Source organism: Colobus angolensis, unplaced genomic scaffold, assembly GCF_000951035.1.
Source record: "Colobus angolensis palliatus isolate OR3802 unplaced genomic scaffold, Cang.pa_1.0 Scaffold456, whole genome shotgun sequence".
Taxonomy (NCBI): Eukaryota; Metazoa; Chordata; class Mammalia; order Primates; family Cercopithecidae; genus Colobus; species Colobus angolensis.
Genome location: NW_012117999.1, coordinates 1,244,690 through 1,265,964, shown reverse-complemented (window position 1 = coordinate 1,265,964; position 21,275 = coordinate 1,244,690). Strand labels below are relative to the sequence as shown.

The 21,275-nt window shown below is 34.4% G+C and overlaps 1 protein-coding gene across 2 annotated transcripts in view; it reads left to right on the top strand.

The window, feature by feature from the left end:
* The window catches only part of SCN9A (sodium channel, voltage gated, type IX alpha subunit), a 191,082-nt gene that overhangs the window by 131,988 nt on the left and 37,819 nt on the right, over positions 1-21,275 (top strand). For both annotated transcript variants that reach the window (XM_011958032.1, XM_011958031.1), the window contains exons 18-20: positions 4,240-4,360; positions 13,467-13,621; positions 17,857-18,030. In XM_011958032.1, coding sequence (XP_011813422.1) covers positions 4,240-4,360; positions 13,467-13,621; positions 17,857-18,030 — 450 coding nt within the window. The remainder of the gene's footprint in view (positions 1-4,239; positions 4,361-13,466; positions 13,622-17,856; positions 18,031-21,275) is intronic.

Below are 21,275 nucleotides of genomic sequence, written 5' to 3'. Positions count from 1 at the left end.
TAAAATTCACTTTTCCTTGCCCTCCTTCATTGTGGGTAGTATTAGTGGTTAACAGAAATGATTCAGATATCTAGGTAGCATAGTAACTATGTGTGGAATTCTTCTCAAAGGGTCCTTTGATCCTTTAATTGAACTTTACTATTTTACTCCTTAATGATTCAAGAACACAATTATAGATATTGATGGTAAAACTATGCAGTTAAATTAAAAGATGGGTAACAGTAACTTGAAACTAATTTTAAAATGTCTTTCTTTCTTATTAACAGATAATGGCGCTTAGTTTACCATGAATGTCTGCCATAATTTTTCTTCTCTTTTATACCCTTCTCCTTTTGATTTGCTTCTCTCAACTTTCTTACTGTCTTTTGTGAGTATTTTAAGGCTCAGGTGAAATAACCATTCTAGGCTCTGCTCCTTAAAGAATATCTTTTTTTGTTGTGTGAAGCAAACAGTTTATAGTATGTACTTTAAATGTAACACTTTTGGATTCTTTTCAGCATCCATCATTCTCTTTGAGTAAGGTTTTTGTTGACTTCTGTGTTTTGTGCAGTATATGTTTGATAGTTTCTTCTTTTGAGCGTTAGATTATCAAGTCATTAGACATTCCTACTTCACACCTCTTGGAACGATAAGTAACTAAATAGCATCAACCACCATCCATGATAGCATGAAATAGGTTTACATTGTTAATGTTTATCTTAGGAAATGCCAGTGATAAATTTATAAGTGAACAACTTAGGGCATGTTCTAATATGATGCATATATTTAACATAATTTCTACTCAAGCAGTATAGTAGAAAACACAGCTTCAAGGCAATCAAAGGGAAAACCATGAAGAATAATAAAGCTTTTAATTTGAACATATTTTCAGTCATTGAAAGGAGCATCTTAAATAGCTACATAAGTTTACAATCAAGATAAGGATTGTTTCACAGCTATAGTGTTGTATGGATGCACACTGAAAAATATGGAAAGATATGACAATTTCTTTCTATCTCTCTCTTTCTCTCTCTCTCTCTCTCTCTCTCCTCTCTCTTCCTCTCTCTCCTGATTACTTCAAGGGGGTTGAATCAAGGAGATAGTGGAGGGAACTTTAATTTTGCACTGTAAATATTTTACATTTAAAATGTTTGAGTCAACTATATCACTTTCATATTTTTAAAAAGACACTTTTAGAAGGCACAGTCAATATCATATTATTCAGTAAACAGGCAGGAATGCTAAATATGGTACACTTCTGATTCCTAATACTAATGAGTCCACCTTCTTGAACCTATGCTTACATTTCTATTTATTTTATTTATAAGTAGACTGCCAATGATAAAAAATTGATATTTCCCTTTTATTAGAAATCAAATCCATGTGAAAATTACAGAAGGTCCTATCTATAATAGCAAAAGAAAATGTTTTCATACTAAAGCATTTATTTCACTTCTCTAATATAGTATAGTCATTCTTTCATTTCCAAAATTACTTGGAAAACTAAACAGATGATTGAGTTTAAAGAAATGAAAGTAATATAGAAAATAATCACATAAAATAATACAAATAATTGATATGATCTTCCTTATATAGTACTTAAATATGGTGATGCCTACTGTGAGAATTCAATATATTTCACTGCAGGAAAAAAAACTTTATTATATATATCAGCCTTTCTATATAAAGGTATTCTCTTAGAACTCTGCTAAAGAAGCTTATACTGTAGCAAGTATAGATTTCAAAGGTCGAATTGATTAGAACTGTCTATATTGCTAAAGCATGCATATAAATATTTAATTTTATATACAGTATTGAAATAGTTACTGTTTGAATACTTAATGCATTCCCAAGAAAACCCTGAATGTCTAAGAATCTATTAGCCATAATAATGGCTGTAAATACAAATTAATTAATAATAGTTAATATTAAATATTTTGATAATTTCTGACCCATTAAACAATAATATTGAATAACTTTAATTTATGACATAAAATTCTGTGCCAAGCTGAATTCAATTGACCATAAAAAACATAAAACCTTCATGTGAAAATAAAAGTTTCAATGGCAAGATACACTACGTGAAATCACCGGAATTTTTACTTGCTCATAATCTAATTTGGCATAAATCTTTGTTAATGCTCTCTTAAACAGTGAGAGAACCAATTACTGATGTTGAAGATGCTTTCATGAATTTAGCCTAAGTCAGAATTCTGCAAATAAGAATCATTTTATTTAAAAGTAGTTGCCAGCTCAGAGAAAAGCATTATAACTATTTCCTATTGTTAATATTGTGTCTAATAGCAGGGGGGTGCTTTGTATTCTTTCTATCAGCAATTCTTCCCACTGCCTTACCTCAAAACCCAGGCCAATAATTATTTTTTCAGAATTGAAGGACTTGGTCTTAACTTCACAGAATAATAGGGCCCAGTCTTTCAGTTCCCTGGTGATAGTTCACGTGCAGCCGAGAGGTCAAGAATTGAAGCCATTCAAACTGTAGTCTTCTAAATATGGTACTTTGGATTTTGTGGCAATTGGCACAAAATACATATTAGTAATTATAAGTTTATCCAACGTCATTTCCTGGATTAATCTATATTTTGAAACTTGTCATATATACTTTAAAACTCATTCTATAGTTTCTATTTTAAAACCTATTCTATAGTTTTATAGAATATTCAGTTATAATTAATTTCTATTTTCTTATTTTTCATTAAACTAATTTAGATGAATTCGATCTGTTTAAAGAACCTGTTTTTGAGTGAAATTGCATACTGACACTTTCATAACTGATACTGTTATTGAACTCCTGGACCTGGTGGGAATAATGCCTCTAGGCCAACATAGACTAGATGAGTTCACTTAACAGGTTGTTCATAATTCTTTATTCCAGTTATAAGAAAGACTTGGTCTGCTTACATCATTCCTTATATACAATACTTTATCAATGCCATTTTTATGATGTTGTATACTAGGTGATAATAATAGCATTGAGAATTTAATGTGGTACCCATCAAGAATACTTCTAGCTTCCAAGTCAATCTCTAAACATCAAACCTTTGGATTGGGCCTATGATATTAATACAAATTCATAAATCAAGAATCAATTTATCTGAAATAAGTACTTTATTATTTTTAGCACTTGCACTTGCTTGGACTACTCTAAAAAAGATAAAGTTGTAACTTAATAAGAGAATCGTGTTGTAGTAACTAGTAGCTTTCAATATTCACATGTCATTTAGCAAATGAGAATGAAAAATTAATTCTTCCATTGATATGCTGCTTTACTCCTTTATAAAACAATATTTGGGAAATTTGACAGAGTTTTGCTAGAATTGCTATATGTATTTTTTGTAAAGATTTATTCGTGTGTGTGTATGTGTAAACATCATGGTTACTCATAAAGCTCTGGGTGGGAAAAACCTATTTGTGTTATGATCAGTTATATGATCATAATGACAATGAATTCATTACTCCATGTGTAAGTCTGCCATGTTTAATTTTTTTCAGTCTTTGTTTCAGAGTTTGCATGTGGTGCTTACTTTAGTAGCCACTTTCTTGACATTATAAATAATACTGTTTAATCTTTTCTACTATGTACTAAAATGTTATATACAAAATGGGTGGTGTTGGTATGGTTATTGGCATTTTGCTTTCAAAACTGTATTTGATTTTGTGGTCTTGATCAAAGAACTTCTATCTATATCATCCTGCTACATGTATTTAAATCCAAGAGATAATAAAAAATACATTTGGACTTTATCTTGAACTCATCTTTTTAAAAAATTTTAACTATTAAGTTTTTTGCCAACTATTTGATCTGAGCTTTCAATTATCAGGCATTGGTAATTTCACACTTGTATTATGTTGCAAATAGGGTATAGGTTGTCCTCAAATAATGATTGTCAGTGTTCATAAATTTATATTAAAAATTTTAAAAAATAAGATGTGGCCAATACTTTCCAAAAGTGATAGTTAACATCAATATATTACCTTATCTAATTTTGGCCACATAATTGTTACTATAATAAACATAATAAAGTTTATTATTTTACAGGATGGTATAGATAGAAAGATCAAGTATAGATACATTTAAGGTTACTTGACCTCAATATGTGTTTATACATTTTTATGGCCATCATACTATTAATCTTTTTTTCATAATACTTTGCATGAGTCTGATTATTAAATAAGGCTTAAATACCAGATTTGAATAAACTCTAAATGAACTACCTGGTGGGGTGGTGAATTCCTTTCTAGAGATTAAACCAATCAAGCTCCTCAGAGTGCAGCACAGTCGATAACCCTTTGCCTGGAGAAGGAGAAGAAGCAGAGGCTGAACCTATGAATTCCGATGAGCCAGAAGCCTGTTTCACAGATGGTAAGACAAAAATTGAGACCTTGGTTAGCATTCCTTTATTAGTGTTTTGGAGTTTGTTTTAATGCATAATACTTAACCAGAGTTTCTTGGTAAGTCAGAAGACTCCATTCCATGCTGATTCAGCTATAGCTGTATGATGATTAAGGGCAAGTCACTAGAGCTCTCTAAACTTCAGTTTCCACATCTATGGCACTTGACTAACAATATTTTCCTATCACTGTATGTTAGACTGTAAGCACGCTACTGCTTCTTATTTTAGAGCCTTAATTCATATTCCCAGATCAATGAACCACTAGAATACAAGTTAATGAAGGAGTTTGTACTTTTGTCCATTTTCTACTCACTAACTCTCAGAAAACTGTTTGATACTGTTGACCACAGTCTCTCAAAATTCTTCCTTTCCTTAGTTTCAGAGGCCATAGTCTACCTTTGGTCTTTTATTTGTCTTAGAATTCTGAGTTCCTCTCTCTATTTCTTTAATGAGTATTTTTTTTTCTGCACATCCTGTAAATAATGATTTCTCCCCACATGTTCAAACTTCAGTTATCTTTTCTTATTCTGGAGCTCAGAGGTGTTTCATGCATGCCTGTGGCTTGAAAAGCCATTTCTGTGCTATTGACTCTTAACATCAGTGTCTTTGCCCCTGACCTCACTCTTGAGTCCCAGATCTGCTTACAGTTCCCCATTGGTCATCACCATCTGTTGTTTTTAAAACATTCCAAGTTTAATAAGTTTTTTTTGAAAAGGGCAAAAACAAAACTTTAGCATGTTTTACAGCTTCCTCCAGTCTTTATTAGTAACTTCATGATCTATCTTACCCTCAAGCTAAAGACTTTGAGAGAGCCTTAAAGTTTTCCTTGCTAGTTACAAGTTCATCAGGAAATCTGGAGATAGGGCTCAAGTCCTCGAGAGGATTTTCATGCACACTAAAATGTGTGAATCTTTGGCCTTTAGGGTAAAGTCTGAAGTCCTTAACTTGACATGTAAAGTTCTTTACATTTGGCCTTAGTCTCTTATTTTTTAACCGTACTTCCTTCTACTCCTGTGTGCTTTCTGATGTGCTGAATTTCTTACTACCTCTGGAATTTGGCAGGGATAATGCAGTATTGTCTGAACAAGTATTGTATCATCTAGGTAAAAATACAAGCCCAGCATAGGGCTGTAATGTAATACAATAATACAAAGTTCAAACTTTGGAGCCTGATAAACATACATTCTAATTTGCCTGCTTATTTTCTGCCTGTGAGAACTAGTGCACAATTTAAAATCTTGTTCTTCAGATATCTCATCTGTAAAATGGGGATATCAGCATCCACATCACAGCGATACTAAGAGGATCAAATAAGATAATGATTATAAACTTACTAGCACAGTGTCTATCTTCCTTCTTCTACTTTTCTTGTTCTTCAAGGATTCTGTTAACAATCTTATAAAGAAGCTATGATAGCACAGATGCTAATGACTTATTTACTCATGGGCTTACCCTCAGCATTAGTATTTTTTGAAAAATCATCGACTTGCTTTCAGTCTCCAAGATTTTCTCAACTAGTCTCTTATAACACTCACACATGAAGCAAAATGATTGGAAAATAAAGATATCAGCAAACTACAATGAGTGTATGGTTTTTCTTTAAATGCACACCAAATATCATTTTATGTAAGGAGCAAAGGTGTATGACATCCAGTCAATATAAATTTTGTGCTTGCTGAAATTAGTGCTATAAGGAAATGCAGTTTCCTTTAAAAGTGTCCATGTTACAGAGATTTAAGAATTTCATCAACATGTATGGCCTGTTCCTCAAGAAATTTATTAGCAGTATATAGACTTAAATTTGTACTGATGGTACCAAGATTTTCCCTATTCATTTTATGAATGATCATCACTTAAAATTCTAGGATAACTAGAAAGAAGTTGGGTTTATCAATCAACTTAAAGTTTCAAACCAAAAAACAACTTCAAAAAATTTAAAGTCTTACAGAAAGTATTAATACTATGCTATTTCAGACTGTAGGTGCTGTTATACTAAGATATAACATAAAGTTTTTTAAATCCTGTAAACAACAATGAAAATACTTTTGTGATTACTTTGAGAGTATTCATTGCTTCCGAATTGAGGCCAGTATAGAAGAAATATTATGGAAACACATTTTCCGATGAACCTGGGCTTGGACCATTAAAATTTACTGAGGGAGCACTTATCTCTGAGTCACATCCCTTTTATGTGCTCCAGTAGAGACTTCATACAGTCTCTGGATCTGTAGCCTAATAAATTCAACGAAGCAGCCAATTTGTTTAGCCTTTCAACCATGTATTCATATAATCATTCTTTATTCCAGTAAACAAATAATTATTAAATACCTGTGTGCCAGGTCCAGTTCCAGGTACTGGAGGGAGACAGAGCTGTGAACAAAACAATGCCCCTTGCTGAACAAACATATCAAGATGTAGCAGGTCAGAAAAGTGCTATGGAGAAGGTATATGGAAAAGAGGAATACCAAGAGTGAGGGGGAAGAACTTATTAGCACATAAATATGCTATGAATGAATGATTGGTCAGAGGAAGCCTACCTATAAAGGTGATGTTTCTTCTGTGACATAAAGAAAATTGAAGGGGGGCATGCAAATATATGGAGGAAAAGTATTTTAGGCAGAGTAATGAAGTCACATGCCCCGAGGTGAGGATATGCAAAACATTTGGGAAAAACCAAGGGGCCAATATAGATGGAGAATAATGAGAAATGAGAAGAGTATTAAAAGTTAAGGTCAGAGGCTAGGTGAAGTGGCTCACACCTATAATTCCAGTACTTTGGGAGGCCGAGGTGGGCGATCACTTGAGGCCAGGAGTTCAAGACCAGCCTGGCCAACATAGTGAAACTCCATTTTTACTGAAAATGAAAAAAAAAAATTAGTTGATCATGGTGGTACATGCCTATAATCCCTGCTACTTGGAAGGCTGAGGCACGAGAATCACTTAAATCCGGGAGGCAGAGGTTGCAGTGAGCCAACATTGTGCCACTGCACTCCAGCCTGGATGACAGAGGAAGACTCTATCTCCAACAAACAAACAAACAAACAAACAAAACAAATGACATTATTTTTAAAAAGTGTAGATCAAAGATGTAGTAGAGGCCAGATTATAAGACATTTCAAGAACATTATAAGGATGTTATTTTAAAATCTCACAGTGTGCAATCTTAAGAGTGGAAGGGCGAATAGCAATGGCAGAAGCTGGGAGATTTCTTGGAGTTTCTGCATAAATCCAGGCGAGAGGTGATGGGAGCTTAGACTAGTATGGTAGAGTTTTGTATAGTGAGGGTGGGACATTCTGAGTATATTTTGAAGTTAGAGCTGAAGCAATTTGTTGATGGATTGAACATGGGGTGCTCAAAAACTAGAAATGCATAGTTTTCACATGAAGACTGAGAAGCATGGGCTTGTCAGAATGAAGAATCATGAACATGTTTACTTACAAGTTGGTAATTGGTCTATAAGAGCTGAACTAGAATCAATACCAATTCAGAGCAATGTTTTACCTCCACAGATCTCTGTTACCTGAAAAGTAATAGAAAAAATTAAAGAAATTATGAAAAACAATTAAATCTGAGTAGCATGTTTTTACTGAAGACAAATGTTAAAATGATTTTGTTGTTCATTGCCTCACATTTGTTGATTCATTTCAGCTTCATAACTATCACTTTACTAATGTATTTCATTGATTGCATCTGGTTCCTCTTATTCACCTTTTCTCCTCCCTCTTAGGCCAGCTTGTTCCTTAGTTCCATGTCTTTTACTTTGTATTTCAAGACTTCAGACTCCTTCTATCTTGCCCTGTTCTTTACTATCCTTGGTTCTACATGACTTGGCAACCTATATAATTATGAACGTGACATGATTCTTTGGGTCTATGTGGTTTTATATTGTGCTGCTTTTAGATTATCAAATTAGTAAATTACATAATCAGGATTAGAGAAAAATAACCTTTTTCACAAGGTCAAGAGATCGAGACCATCCTGGCTAACATGGTGAAACTCCGTCTCTACTAAAAATACAAAAATTACCTGGGCCTAGTGGTGAGCACCTGTAGTCCCAGCTACTCAAGAGGCTGAGGCAAGAGAATCGCTTGAACCCAGGAGGCGGAGGTTGCAGTGAGCTGAGATCATGCCACTGCACTTCAGTCTGGCAAACAAGTGAGACTCCGTCTCAAAAAATAATAATGATAATAATAATAATGTACTTTTCTGTTAACTTGGTAGGAGGAGCCAAATCATCTTCCTTTCAAAATGTTTTGTATTCACCCACTTCCTATAAAATAACTAATCATTAATTCTAACTTTAGTAACACAATAACCAACTCCTTTGTGACTTTTATTTTTTCTTTCTTTGGAAAGATAATGTTAACAAATATTTGTTTTAGTTATTTTAGACATTAAGAAATGGTGAAGAAAACTTGTTTTCATAATCAATTTTTACATTAATTATATTGATCATGCTGTTATAGTTTTTAATGAATAGTCTGTCTTTGAAATGGTCAATGGTTTCTTTTTTCTTTTCTTTTTTTTTTTTTTGAGAGTGTTGGTTTAACATGATGAAACTCAGCATAGACTTTATGTAATGCACCATGAGAGCACATTAGTGAAACCACCCAAAAGAAATAGCATTTACTCACTGGGACCCATTAAAATGTTTGAGAGATTCCCTGTTATGTTTACATTTAGTTAATAGTCCTTTTAAAGAGAAGGTGTGATAGCATTGCTAACCAGCTTGGTTGGAAATCTCTTGGGATACACCTTTGCACGAAAACCAGACAGACGTTCCATCACTCTTGCCTCAAAATAAGAGAAAGAAACTTTCTGAGGTGTGATAAACCCTGAGGGCAATATTTATGAAACTTCATTTCAGATTGAAAGTTTACTAACTTTTCTAATTAGGATTTTTACTGTTTTTATTTCCTCAATCATAAGAACAATGTTTCCCGTCAACTTTAAGACTGACAAAAGTAAATCCCAGAGAGTAAAATCTTCTTAACCAAAGGGATAACTTTCTTACCCAATAAGTTGTACCTGAGAAAGATAGATTCTTTCTTGTATGTGATCATTGTTTTTAAGTTTAAGACAAACTCTAGAGCACTAAGTTAATATTAAAAAATTCATCTCATTTTTTCACTCTCTCTGGTATTTTTATTTGCCCGGAAAAAGATTAACTTAGAGTTAATTTTTGACCCTACCCTTCTACTCTGTTTTTATATCATTTAATCGAATGTTCTCTCTTAACTAAATGCATTTAGATAATAATCATTTAAGTACAGGATGATAAATAATTTCAGATCTGAGATCATGTTCACTGTAATTAACATTGTATAAATGAAGCTATGTATAGATTTTCCATCACCTTTTTTTTTTTCTTTTTCATCCAATCTTTATGTAAAGTATAGAATTCACAGAGATGAAACCTTTCAAATTATGGCTAACTGCTTAGAAGATTATATAACTCTCTTTAGGGAATCAAGTCTTTTAAAAATCGACTATAAATGACCTATTAAGCCAAGTAGAGGACAACGATGAGTACTGTAAGCACAGAGAGCAAGCATTAGAGACTCAGTTTGAACCTTCTGGGAACTTAGAAACTTCCAGAGAGAAAGAACAGGAATACATAAAATATGCATGATGACAAAAACACCAGAGACATTGTAGGGGGAGAGGGAAACACCTTGTTTGCTGTATTTCTATAGAGCTGGAAATTAAAGTGCTAGAAAATAACCTCATATCAACTGGATCAATGCACTAATTAGACTTCAGAAACATGAAAAGATCCATTACAAAACATTATCTGCCAGGTGCATCTTGTCAAAAGGATTCTAGTTTTATTGTTTTAGAACATACATCTTATGATTATCTGAAGTTGTTCCTTGAAAGGCTCAATACTTGTTAATGAACTATATTGTTTTGCAGAAAAGGAAATCAATTTTTAAGAAATATCTAAATTTCAAACTTCTGAAACAGGTATCGAAAAAGTGCTGCCCATTATTACTTTCCCACCTCCTGCCTTCATCTAAAATGAGGTTTTTCATCTAAAATTTTATGAGGAGGAATTCATTGTAGTTAGTTTTTAAAGAGTCTCTCTTTTCTTCAGAGTAATTCTAGTTGCTTTAATAAACTTGAAATTGATTTAAATTTAATTTTTCAATTTTTCAATCATTCTCTTTCTGGGCCTCTTACGTTCATAGCTCTGTTTATCACTGCTTGTAAAACTTTTTACTCTTTGGTTTCTCTTTTACTGCATCCTCTTGGTTCTTCTTGTTCATCTCTCATTTCATCTACTTTAAAGTTTTCTCCTCTATCTGTCCTAGTGATGTATAAGTAAGTATTTTTATAAACTGGTTCTCCAAGGAAAATAAAATATGCATACTTATATCATTTGTTATAAATTTTACTGATATTAAGGATATATGACACACAATTTACAAATAATAAAATATTGCAACTTTTTATTGAACATTCTGTATATCAAATTGTTTATCAAAAAATGCTTTTTCTGAATTTTGCCAAACTTTTGCACATATAGGCAACCTATTTTTGCAGATAATAAACAAGTATAGTTTTAATATGAAGATTGCTTGGTATTTATGTTAGTCAGTGAAATAAAAATGAAATGAAGAAGCTATATGTCAGATACTCATTTATCAGTGATGTAAGCAATTATTTGCAAATCAGAAAACAGAATTTCAATAATGAAAGGTTTTTTTTTAATTTTTGTGCTATTCAGTGTAATGGCTACAAACACAATACACCTTGACTATTTATCTGGTTTATTAGCATTTCCTCCATCACCTTCTTAATTCTACTCTAGAAAATCGAGAAGCTCTCATTTGTAGTGCTTGGAGATTTTTATAGTGTAAAGATTCCCACCATCACTGATTTCAAACTACTGATGTGAAGTTGCTAAATGTGGAGTTAAGAAGAGATTCACAGTAGTTAAACAATGTGACATACTCCCACCATCCAAATACAATAGGCCAGATAGAATAGACCAGCATCCAGAAAGAAAAGTTGCACAGTAGTCCAATAGTAAAGCATATTACTACTGTCAAGAGAGAATAATCCGGAGAGAATAGACCACCGTCCAGAAAGAAGAGATGCATGATAGCCCCACAGTATGCCATACTTCTGCCGTTCAGACAGAATAGACAAATATTGCCCAAAGAGCATAAATAATAGTAAAATACAGTAAAATAACTAGGAAGTGATATGTTTTAGTATTTATTACCTTTTTTAAAGTAAGTTATAGAATTCTAAGTTTATATAGTCAAATATTTAATAATGGCTGCTTTTAATAACAGACTAACAGGAATTTCTGACAGTTTAACAATGAGAATGGTATGGGCTGCTTTCAGCACACCACTGATTTCTCTCCCTTAATTTTGTTGTTTCAGAATGTTTCAGAGTTGGCCCTTTTTCCTCCTCACCCTAAATACTCTTTTTGTATGACCTCAAAAACTGTTCTGAATTCAACAGATACATGTATGCTAATTATTACTAAGTATTCCTTTCTAGACAGGCTTTTCCCCTGTTTCAGGTTCCCACCCCCATTTTAAAAATCTATAGGATATCTGTATTTAAACATTTCACAGGCCTCTCAAAATCATTACCTGCCAAGTCAGCTCCTGCTCCTGTGGTTTTCAATTCACTACTGACATCCACGTGGTAGTCCTGGGCTCCTTCCTTTCTCTTACATCCAATATCCAATCAATCACCAAATCCTGCTGATTTTATATGCCAAATATGTCCTGAATCTGTTACAGCTCTAGTTCCTAACTAGCGTTGCCCTAATCTTCCCCTCCTGACAGGGATACCAGACCAGAATCCAAATGTTTTTCTGGGTATGGAACTTTCTTTACCCCTACTCCTCTCTATTCACCTCATCCAACTTATCCTCCATGTGCTATGGAGACATCTATTTACATTGCAATCTGGATATCTTGTTCCCTGCTGATAACCCGTTACTTACTCCTCAACCTGTATAGGATATAAACCAAACTCCTTAAGGTAAAGGCCAATGCTTTCCATAGTCTGACCAATTTCTCTAAACTCATCTCTCACCCTTGCCTCTTGTGTACATTCTGCTTGCATCACAGTTCTAAACTGGTTTAAATTTCTATGCATAACAATTTTTGCTGCCCTCTTGGCCTGGCATTTCACCTAAACTCTTTTTTACTGATATTTTGATTCAACCCAGGCTCCATCTCTTCTAGGAAGCCTCTACTGATCTCTCTTTCTGAAGAAATAAGCCAGGTTAGATTGACTTCTTCCATGCTATCAAAATGAACCCTATCTGTCACTTTAGTTGCCGTATCTAGTTATATTCATTTATTTCTGTGTTTATCTACCTAACCAAAACCTAACGTAAATTCCCTGAGGAAAGGAAATCATGTACAGAGGTGAACACATAGAAGATATGTAACAGGGGTTTGATGGACAAATGAAGGAGTTAATGAATGAATAAACCTAACCATTTTTAAGTACAATTTGCAAATTTTTGTAGCAGTATCTTTTATACATGAAATTTTAAAGCCAGATTTGTTTTTAACTTAGAATACTTGAAACAGTTTCATCTGGATCTTCTAATCAAGATGACTTTCTTTTGAACCTAATTTCAGGACTTTCCACTAATTTTCTCAATATTGTTTAGAAAGGTGTATTTCAGAGGGTTTTTATCATAGAGGAATGGAAGTATCATAGACTAGAAAAGTTTTTCTGTCAGAAAAGAAGACCATAAAATTCATTTCATCTTCGTATTTTAGTTCATTCATTCATTCACACATCAAATGAAAGTGGTTTAAAGACTGTAGAGGAGACTGAAGATAAATTGGGGATTACAGAAGACACGAATACATTGTAAGCTAAAACTAACAAGTATTAAGAAAACATCATGGAAAGTTAGAAGATGAAGGAAGGCAGCATTCAAATTAAATATATCTGAAACTGGAAGTATAGGTGTTGAAATTATTTGGTTGAGGGAGTATCACAGAGAACACTTTGCATTAAATCGTGTATTAAAAATTTTATTTATTCTAAATATCAAGATTTAACACGCATGTCCTTCTTGTCAGGTTGTGTCCGGAGGTTCTCATGCTGCCAAGTTAACATAGAGTCAGGGAAAGGAAAAATCTGGTGGAACATCAGGAAAACCTGCTACAAGATTGTTGAACACAGTTGGTTTGAAAGCTTCATTGTCCTCATGATCCTGCTCAGCAGTGGTGCCCTGGTAAATGATCTGACACCTAAGTCAACATATTGATTAAGTTGATATTCTTAAAATGAGCTAAAAGATAAAAATAACATGGCAAGTTGTTTTACCTAGAATTAATCCCTATGATTAGTGCCAATGAAAAAATTTTACTTGGGCTTAGTAAATAGTTACTGAACACTCCTACATGCCAGGCATTATCCTTGCTGCCCGGAATGCTGTTGTCCAAAGGACCACCCAGATGACTATAACAGAAAAGAGAGTTTTACTGGCAATATCAGTTTGCAAAACAGGGAGAGAGTCTCTGGCGTAAACTGAAAGCACTTTATCTGTAGAACAAAGACAGGTTAGAGGTTTTATTAAAAAGGGAAAATGTTATGTATTGCTCTTTGAGGAAGTTCATTGGCCCTAGTAAGGATTTGGGGAACTGGTAAGCTCCAATTGGCGAGCAACAGTGGTGGGCAAAATTAGTCCTAGAGTGTAGCAGGTTTCCTGAGAAGCTATAGATAAAACTAATTTCCAGTTACAACAAGCAGTTTCAACAGTCAGTGTTGCCAAGAATTACAATTCTTGGAATAATGTTTTGTACCCTGAGAGCTTTTCCCCCTGCCTTCTTGACTCTTGGTTGACTGTTAGTTGAGTATGTCAAGAATGACCCAATTTGTATCATCATCTTTCACAATGCAAAGATAAATGAGATCTAGGTAGTATTTATTCTTAAGGAGCTAAGAGCAATGGAGAAGAGAAGAATACAAATGAGTAACTGTAGAACTTGGATGTGTTTGTAAGCAAAGTGTATATGTGATAAAGTTCTGTAGCAAGGAGGACAATCGTCTGCTTGCAATTTCAGAAATGTAAATGGTGCTTTTCAGGGTCTAGAGAGATGAATAGGAATTTTCTAGACGAATAGGAATTTTCTAGTTAGGCAAGGCAGGCTGAGGGGAACAAGTATACAATGGAAAGGAGGCACAAAACAGCATCAGACATTCAGGAAATTAAAAGTTGCTGAACTGTAGCAAGTGTGGTGGGAAGAAGAATAAGTACAGGTGGTCAGGGATACTATGAGAAAGATAAGTAGGGTCAGCTTGTGAAGCATCTTGTGAGTTATAAAAAGGGAAAACAGATGGTAGTTTTAGATAAAAGTAAGACAAGTTTCTCATTCTTGTACACATACAAGCAGCTTCCATGGGAGTTGAAAGAGATCTGGTAGAATTGCAAGCTTCCTGAACCTTTATCTTAATTGTCATTTTTCCTGCTGGCGTGGACAGAGATGAGCCATTAGAAGCCATTAGGAGCCCAGACCCAGCTAGATATACCACTGGAAGTTTCATTATACTAAAAATAGAATACTCAAGAACTTTGTAACTTGCCACAAAGACAGTCTTCATGAATTTGGAATTTGATTTTACTGTACTTACAGGCGAATAGGTTGACCTGTTACTGTTTTCAGGGATGCTGGCAGAAGATATGAGGTGCTTGGGTCAGAGATAAAGGACTTTATTACTTATGCATGGAAAGTAGCATGAGTTTCAACATGTTTCTGTTGGTTCCCCCTTTACCCAAGTCTCATGGGGGCATTGTATGAGCCTGAATGAGTGTGTACACATAGAGCGGATTGATGTTACAGCTGAGGAACACTGAGCTTAGGGAACACATCTTTTTATACCAAGCAACATAAGCAACCCTGCTCTTTGTCCCAGAGACCCTACCTCATGTCTCAAGGTTGCTCACTGCAAGCACAACCCTGAGGAATGTCCTAGGTAAGGAGCAGGCAGAGCCTGGCATTCTTGGCACACTCCCCAACAACCTGCAGGGACCCACTGTGGCTTTCCTCTCCTAACAAGTCTCAACTCTCAGAAACAGCAAATGTCATCAGAAAAGCTCTATTGTCCTTATCTGGAGTCGTCCAAGTAGAAATCTTGATAGTGTCTACCATACAATGTATTCCTAATAACGAAGGAAGTTTATCCCGTGCTGACTTACATATGTGACTGAGAATTTCAGAGAGGAGATTACCAAAAAAAAAAAAAATTAAAGAAAAAGTTTTGAGTAATTCCTTGTTCAAAATGTCTAAAACAGAGGACAACATTTGGGGAGTGCATTCTCAAAACTTTATTTTAAGTAAATCATATGAGGAAGAAAAGGGAAAGATATTTCAAGAAGCTGGTGTTTGTACTTAGAGAGGTTGCCAATTAAACTAGATTTTTTTAAAAGTATAGCAAACCCCCATGACACATGTTTACCTATGTAACAAACCTTCACATGTACCCTCAAACCTAAAGTAAAAGTTGAAAAGAATAACTCTCATTTAGTTTATATTTATTGTGTTTCAGAACCTTCTTTTAAATGTTCTCATTTAATTTTCAAACAACCCTGCAAGATTATGGTATTTTGCTTATTTTACCAGTGATAAAGCTGGGTACAGTTTTAAAAGTTGCTTAATGTCCCAAAGCCAGCAAATGACAGAGCTATCACTGAATTGATATCTAAAGTCAAAGTCACCATATCTTTTCACTGTGTCATGGCTCCTCAGAAAGAAGAGTATACACAAAATAGAAATAAATGAGTGGTAACTGAATTTAGTAACAGCAAAGTGTAAGTCCTAAATCAGATAGCACTCACAGAAGGCCATTCTTGCCTCCTCGCTCCTACATCCACAAAATTCGTTCTGGAAGCTAGAATCCCTGTGGGCTGAATTCTAATTCCTGCTCTGGGACCAGTCAGACAGAGGTTCTCATTATCAAGACTTCCTGTGGCTCTGCTCTGACCTTGTACACCAGTTCTAGAAACAGGCTTCCTTTTCCTTGTGACTAAGCCCCTTCCTTGTCTTTGTATTTAAAGGACTGAGTCATTGCCATAGTTTCTGTTTAGATGGCTTGCCTGGTTCCTCCAGAACTTGGGGGTGGAGTGGCAGGGAGGAAAATCCTGAGGGATAGAAGCCTCCCTCTGCACTTCGATTCCATTGAATTTCAGAACCTCTGCCAACTGCTGGGACCTTCTTTTTGCATCTTAGTAGGTCTGTTCTGTCTTTCTGCCCCAACTTGTCTTCAATATTGATATCAACAGTTTCCCAAAACTGCTAAAAATAATTTTAGAGTATTGATAGTGGAACTTAGAATAAGAAGAATCTGAATGGCACAAGTTCATAACTATAGACAGTTAATAAATATAATATTATCCACGAAGGATACAGGTCTTTGACTTTCATTTTATCCAACAGGGTTAATGGTGCTTCAGTCAGAAAGGGAAAATTCTAACACTTTAGACCTGTTGAGATCAGCAATCATTTTCAGTGTCTCAATTTTTTTGAGATGGAGTCTCACTCTGTCACCCAGGTTGAAGTGCAGTGGCGTGATCTTGGCTCACTGCAACAATGAGCCCAATTTTTAAGTCCATTCAAATTCTTTGTCAAGGGACATGTGGCTGAAGTCTAAAGTCAAAGTCACCCTATCTTTTCATCGTGTTGTGGCTCCTCAGAAAGAAGAGCATACACAAAGTAGAAGTAAATGAGTGATAACCAAAATTAGTAACAGTAAAGCGTAAGCCCTAAATCAGATAGAGCTCACCTAATGTCACATAATATTGTTGTGTGTCACTTAAGTTTCTTGAAAAGCATAGGAAGTACTGCATTCATGGAGAGAATCGAATAGTAATTTTTAGAGCTGAAGCCTTGAAGGATAATATATGGATAGACTGTCAAAGGAAAAAGCACCCTCTGTGTTCTATAGGCCTATTAAGCTACTGCAGTCATTCATTTAGCAAACCTTTCCTTTCCTGCTGCTGTTATTAACATGGTGCTAGGCACTGGGATGCACAAGCATTTGAGAGCTAAGAGAGGCTCCACATCCTACTGGTGGGGAAAAAGGGGAGTGTAGGTTGTGAAAAGTTTATAACAGGGGCTGGCCATGGGATCATGTCTTAAATTGTTAGGACTTATCCAATTTTAATGGAGAAAGAGGAGGAATCAGATGGAGGTGGAAATGATCAGGTGTCAGAGATCATGAGTCTTTTTGTGGATTATAGGTAATTTCATTCTTTTGCACTTTCTCTTGACCTCTGATGACCAGCAGCAGCACTGGTGAGAAGGCTAGAGCTAAGTGTTATGTGGTAACTGTAAACCCGAAAAAACGTCAGCTGGCCCATGTCAATATTATGTTTCAGTGTTCTTAGCATTAGAATTGTATTTTCGTGTTTTTGTATGAATCATAAAGCTTAAGTTGTGCATGACTGAAACTTGAATATTATTTCCACAGGCTTTTGAAGATATATATATTGAAAGGAAAAAGACCATTAAGATTATCCTGGAGTATGCAGACAAGATCTTCACTTACATCTTCATTCTCGAAATGCTCCTAAAGTGGATAGCATATGGTTATAAAACATACTTCACCAATGCCTGGTGTTGGCTGGATTTCCTAATTGTTGATGTAGGTACTTTTGAGTACATTTTAAAAGAAGATTTATTCTTACTGAGTGTTGTAAAAAAAACCTTCACCAGTATTGTATATTATTATATTTTAATTTTGTTAAGCTTCATATACTTTCAGGCGATAGGTTTATTCTTTTAGAAATATTAGTACAGCCAGTGAACATATATCTGTGAAGAATATTAGAACAGAAATCATTCAACAAATATAAATTATTTCTGTGACATTCTCACATTTATAATGGAGTTTTTTACATTTTCTGCAAAGGAGATGTGATTTTTAAAATATATATATATGATTTGAATATCATTCCTGTTAAGAATAAAACAAAATTTAGAAGTAGGAGGTGATAAGAGAAAAGGGCAGAGACACAGATTAAAGAGAGAAAATCACGATTATTCACAATATAAAATTGGAAGATAAGAGAGGATGAGGGGTGTATCGAGTTGGCTGATATGTGAGCTAAAATTTTTCTAATTTAAGTAAAGTTAAACTTTGTATTTTTTAAAGTTAACTTCGTATTTGGGGAGGGAGAAGGCATGAAATTTTAAAATATCTATCTCAGACCCAAATATAGGAAAAACCAAAACGAGACACAATTGTCTCTATCTCAAATATGCAACTTGCCCTTCATCTCCAGAATGGCAGTGGGGCAGAGGAGTAGGCATTATTATTAATGTAATAATTTTACATAATAAATTCAAAGAACTGTTGAATACTTGCATGATGGAAAATACATAATAATTCTTTAGTTTATGTATTATTTTAACAAAGCAGAAATATTTTTACAGGCTTCTGACTGAGATAGGGAATAAATCTTAAAACAGTCGGTGAGATCAAGGAATCTCAAATAGAAACTGATGGTACAACACCCATTGTTATCATTTCATTGAATGTACTCTAATTATTTTATATTTTAATAATATAATTTAATAATATACATGACATATTTTGTATTATTTAAAATGGCTTTCTTACATTATTTTATAACCTCAATCTCCCAGTCTTATTTTTCTCAGAATGAGATGTTCTTTATCTTTTACTAATTCTTCTAGATATTCAGAAACCTAACCTTTGTGTTTAGGGAAGAAACATCCTATAATCAGTCACAGTTTTTAGAGATTTGTTTCCATATAATGCCTGACATAATTAGAGGTCAACACGCAAGTTTTTATATGCCAATAAGTGCTTTAAAATTTAACCAACGGTTTGCATTATTGAGCTTTTAAGAAAAGTTGAATTCATAGAGCATCATATGTGGATTAGAAAATCACAAGTAAGCATGATCATAAATAGTAAAATCTGACTGCAGAATGTTACCCAAATTAGTCATACTTACTCAAAAGTTCAGTTTCTCAACTGTTATTTAAAGTTTCATGAACTTTTGGCTTCTGGCCAGGCGCGGTGGCTCACACGTGTAATCCCAGCACTTTGGGAGGCTGAGGTGGGTGGATCACCTGAGGTCAGGAGTTTGAGATCAGCCTGGCCAAAATGGTGAAACCCTGTCACTACTAAAAAATACAAAAAATTAGCCGGACATGGTGACAGGTGCCTGTAATCCTAGCTACTCAGGAGGATAAGGCAGGAGAATCGCTTGAACCCACTAGGCAGAGGTTACAGTGAGCCGAGATCGCCCCACTGCACTCCAGCTTGGGCGACAGGGTGAGACTCCATCTTAAAATAATAATGATAATAACTTTGTTTTCTTAATCACGCAACATATTAAATATTAAAAACAATAATTTGTTTTCTATAATATGTAGGTTATGTGAAAATATTTTTTAACATAGCTATATATTACACCTTATATGTGTTATCTTGGGTTTCCTCTGTGAGAACTCTAACTTTTGATATAGTAATGATTTCTTGTTTTTTTTTCAATTAACCATTCATGTGTCAAGTTATCTAGTCACTGCCTAGAAAATGACAAATGATAAAATGGATATTTTTGTAATATGGTAGTTTTAAAGAAAGGCTGCCCCAAATAAGAAGAAATTATAGAAGGAATGTAGGGTTTTTTTCCTCTTAAACTGTGAATATGATGGGGTCTCTCTCTTAGAAAATTATACAATATTTTAGATATTTTAAAATCTTTAAAATATTATCACAAATATACTCATGTTTATCATTCAGTGTAAGAAATAAAGGTTTACAAGTAAATTTGAACTTATTTTAAATTAAGAGATATGGCTGTTTAATAATGGAAATTGTTTTATATTTGAAAATTTAAAGTGATAATTCTCAATGAGTATAACATCCTGTTCAGGGATATGTGTGCAGAAATCAGGGAGATAAACAACTCCAATTTGAAATATTATTCAATATTTTGGAAACAAACAAATACAATACAAAGTACAGAGAGTCAAGCTCCACACAATATTCTTGCTGATATAGATGCAAATTTCGGGATGCAGATTTGGGGGGAGTGGCTGACTTTTTTTTTTTTCTGAAAAGTATAGTAACTTGTCTACAGCAGTTGTTCTCGAAGCATGGTCTCAAAACTGAAAACGTTGGCACATGTAGGTGAGAACTCATAAGAGGTGAGTTCCTCCAAGACCTACTGAATCAGAAACTCTGGGGTTGGATGCAGCAAATCGTTGTAACAAGTCCTACAGATGATTCTGTTGTATATTCAGGTTTCAGAACTACTTATGTTGTTTGCTACTTAGAGAACGGACTCGTCTGATTTCTGCAGGCTTCTGAGTTATTTGAAACTTACTTGATTAAACAGTGTTCAGCAGTGCAGGCACATATTTGTATATATACACATGTGTTTATAGAAAGATATGAATATATATGCATATATATTCTCAGTTACAGACTATACCATGGTCTTCTTAATAATATACATATATTCCATGTCATAAAACTCACTTAACAGTGGCTTGGAGAACAGACCTATCCGTATTTTAGGGGCTGTATCAATTATAACAGACATGTCTTAGTCTACCTTTTATTGCTGTAACTGAATACCTGAGACTGGGTAAAGTATTCATTAAAGACATTTATTTCTTAAAGCTCTGGAAGCTGGGAAGTCTAAGGTGGAGGGTCCACATCTAATGAGAACTTTCTTGCTGGTGGGGACACTGGAGAGTCCTAAGGCAGCATAGGGCATCACATGGCAAGGAATGTTCACTGACAGCCAAACTGGGTTTTATAATTTTTTTTTTTTTTTTTTTTGAGACGGAGTCTTGCTCTGTGCCCCAGGCTGGAGTGCAGTGGCGCGATCTCGGCTCACTGCAAGC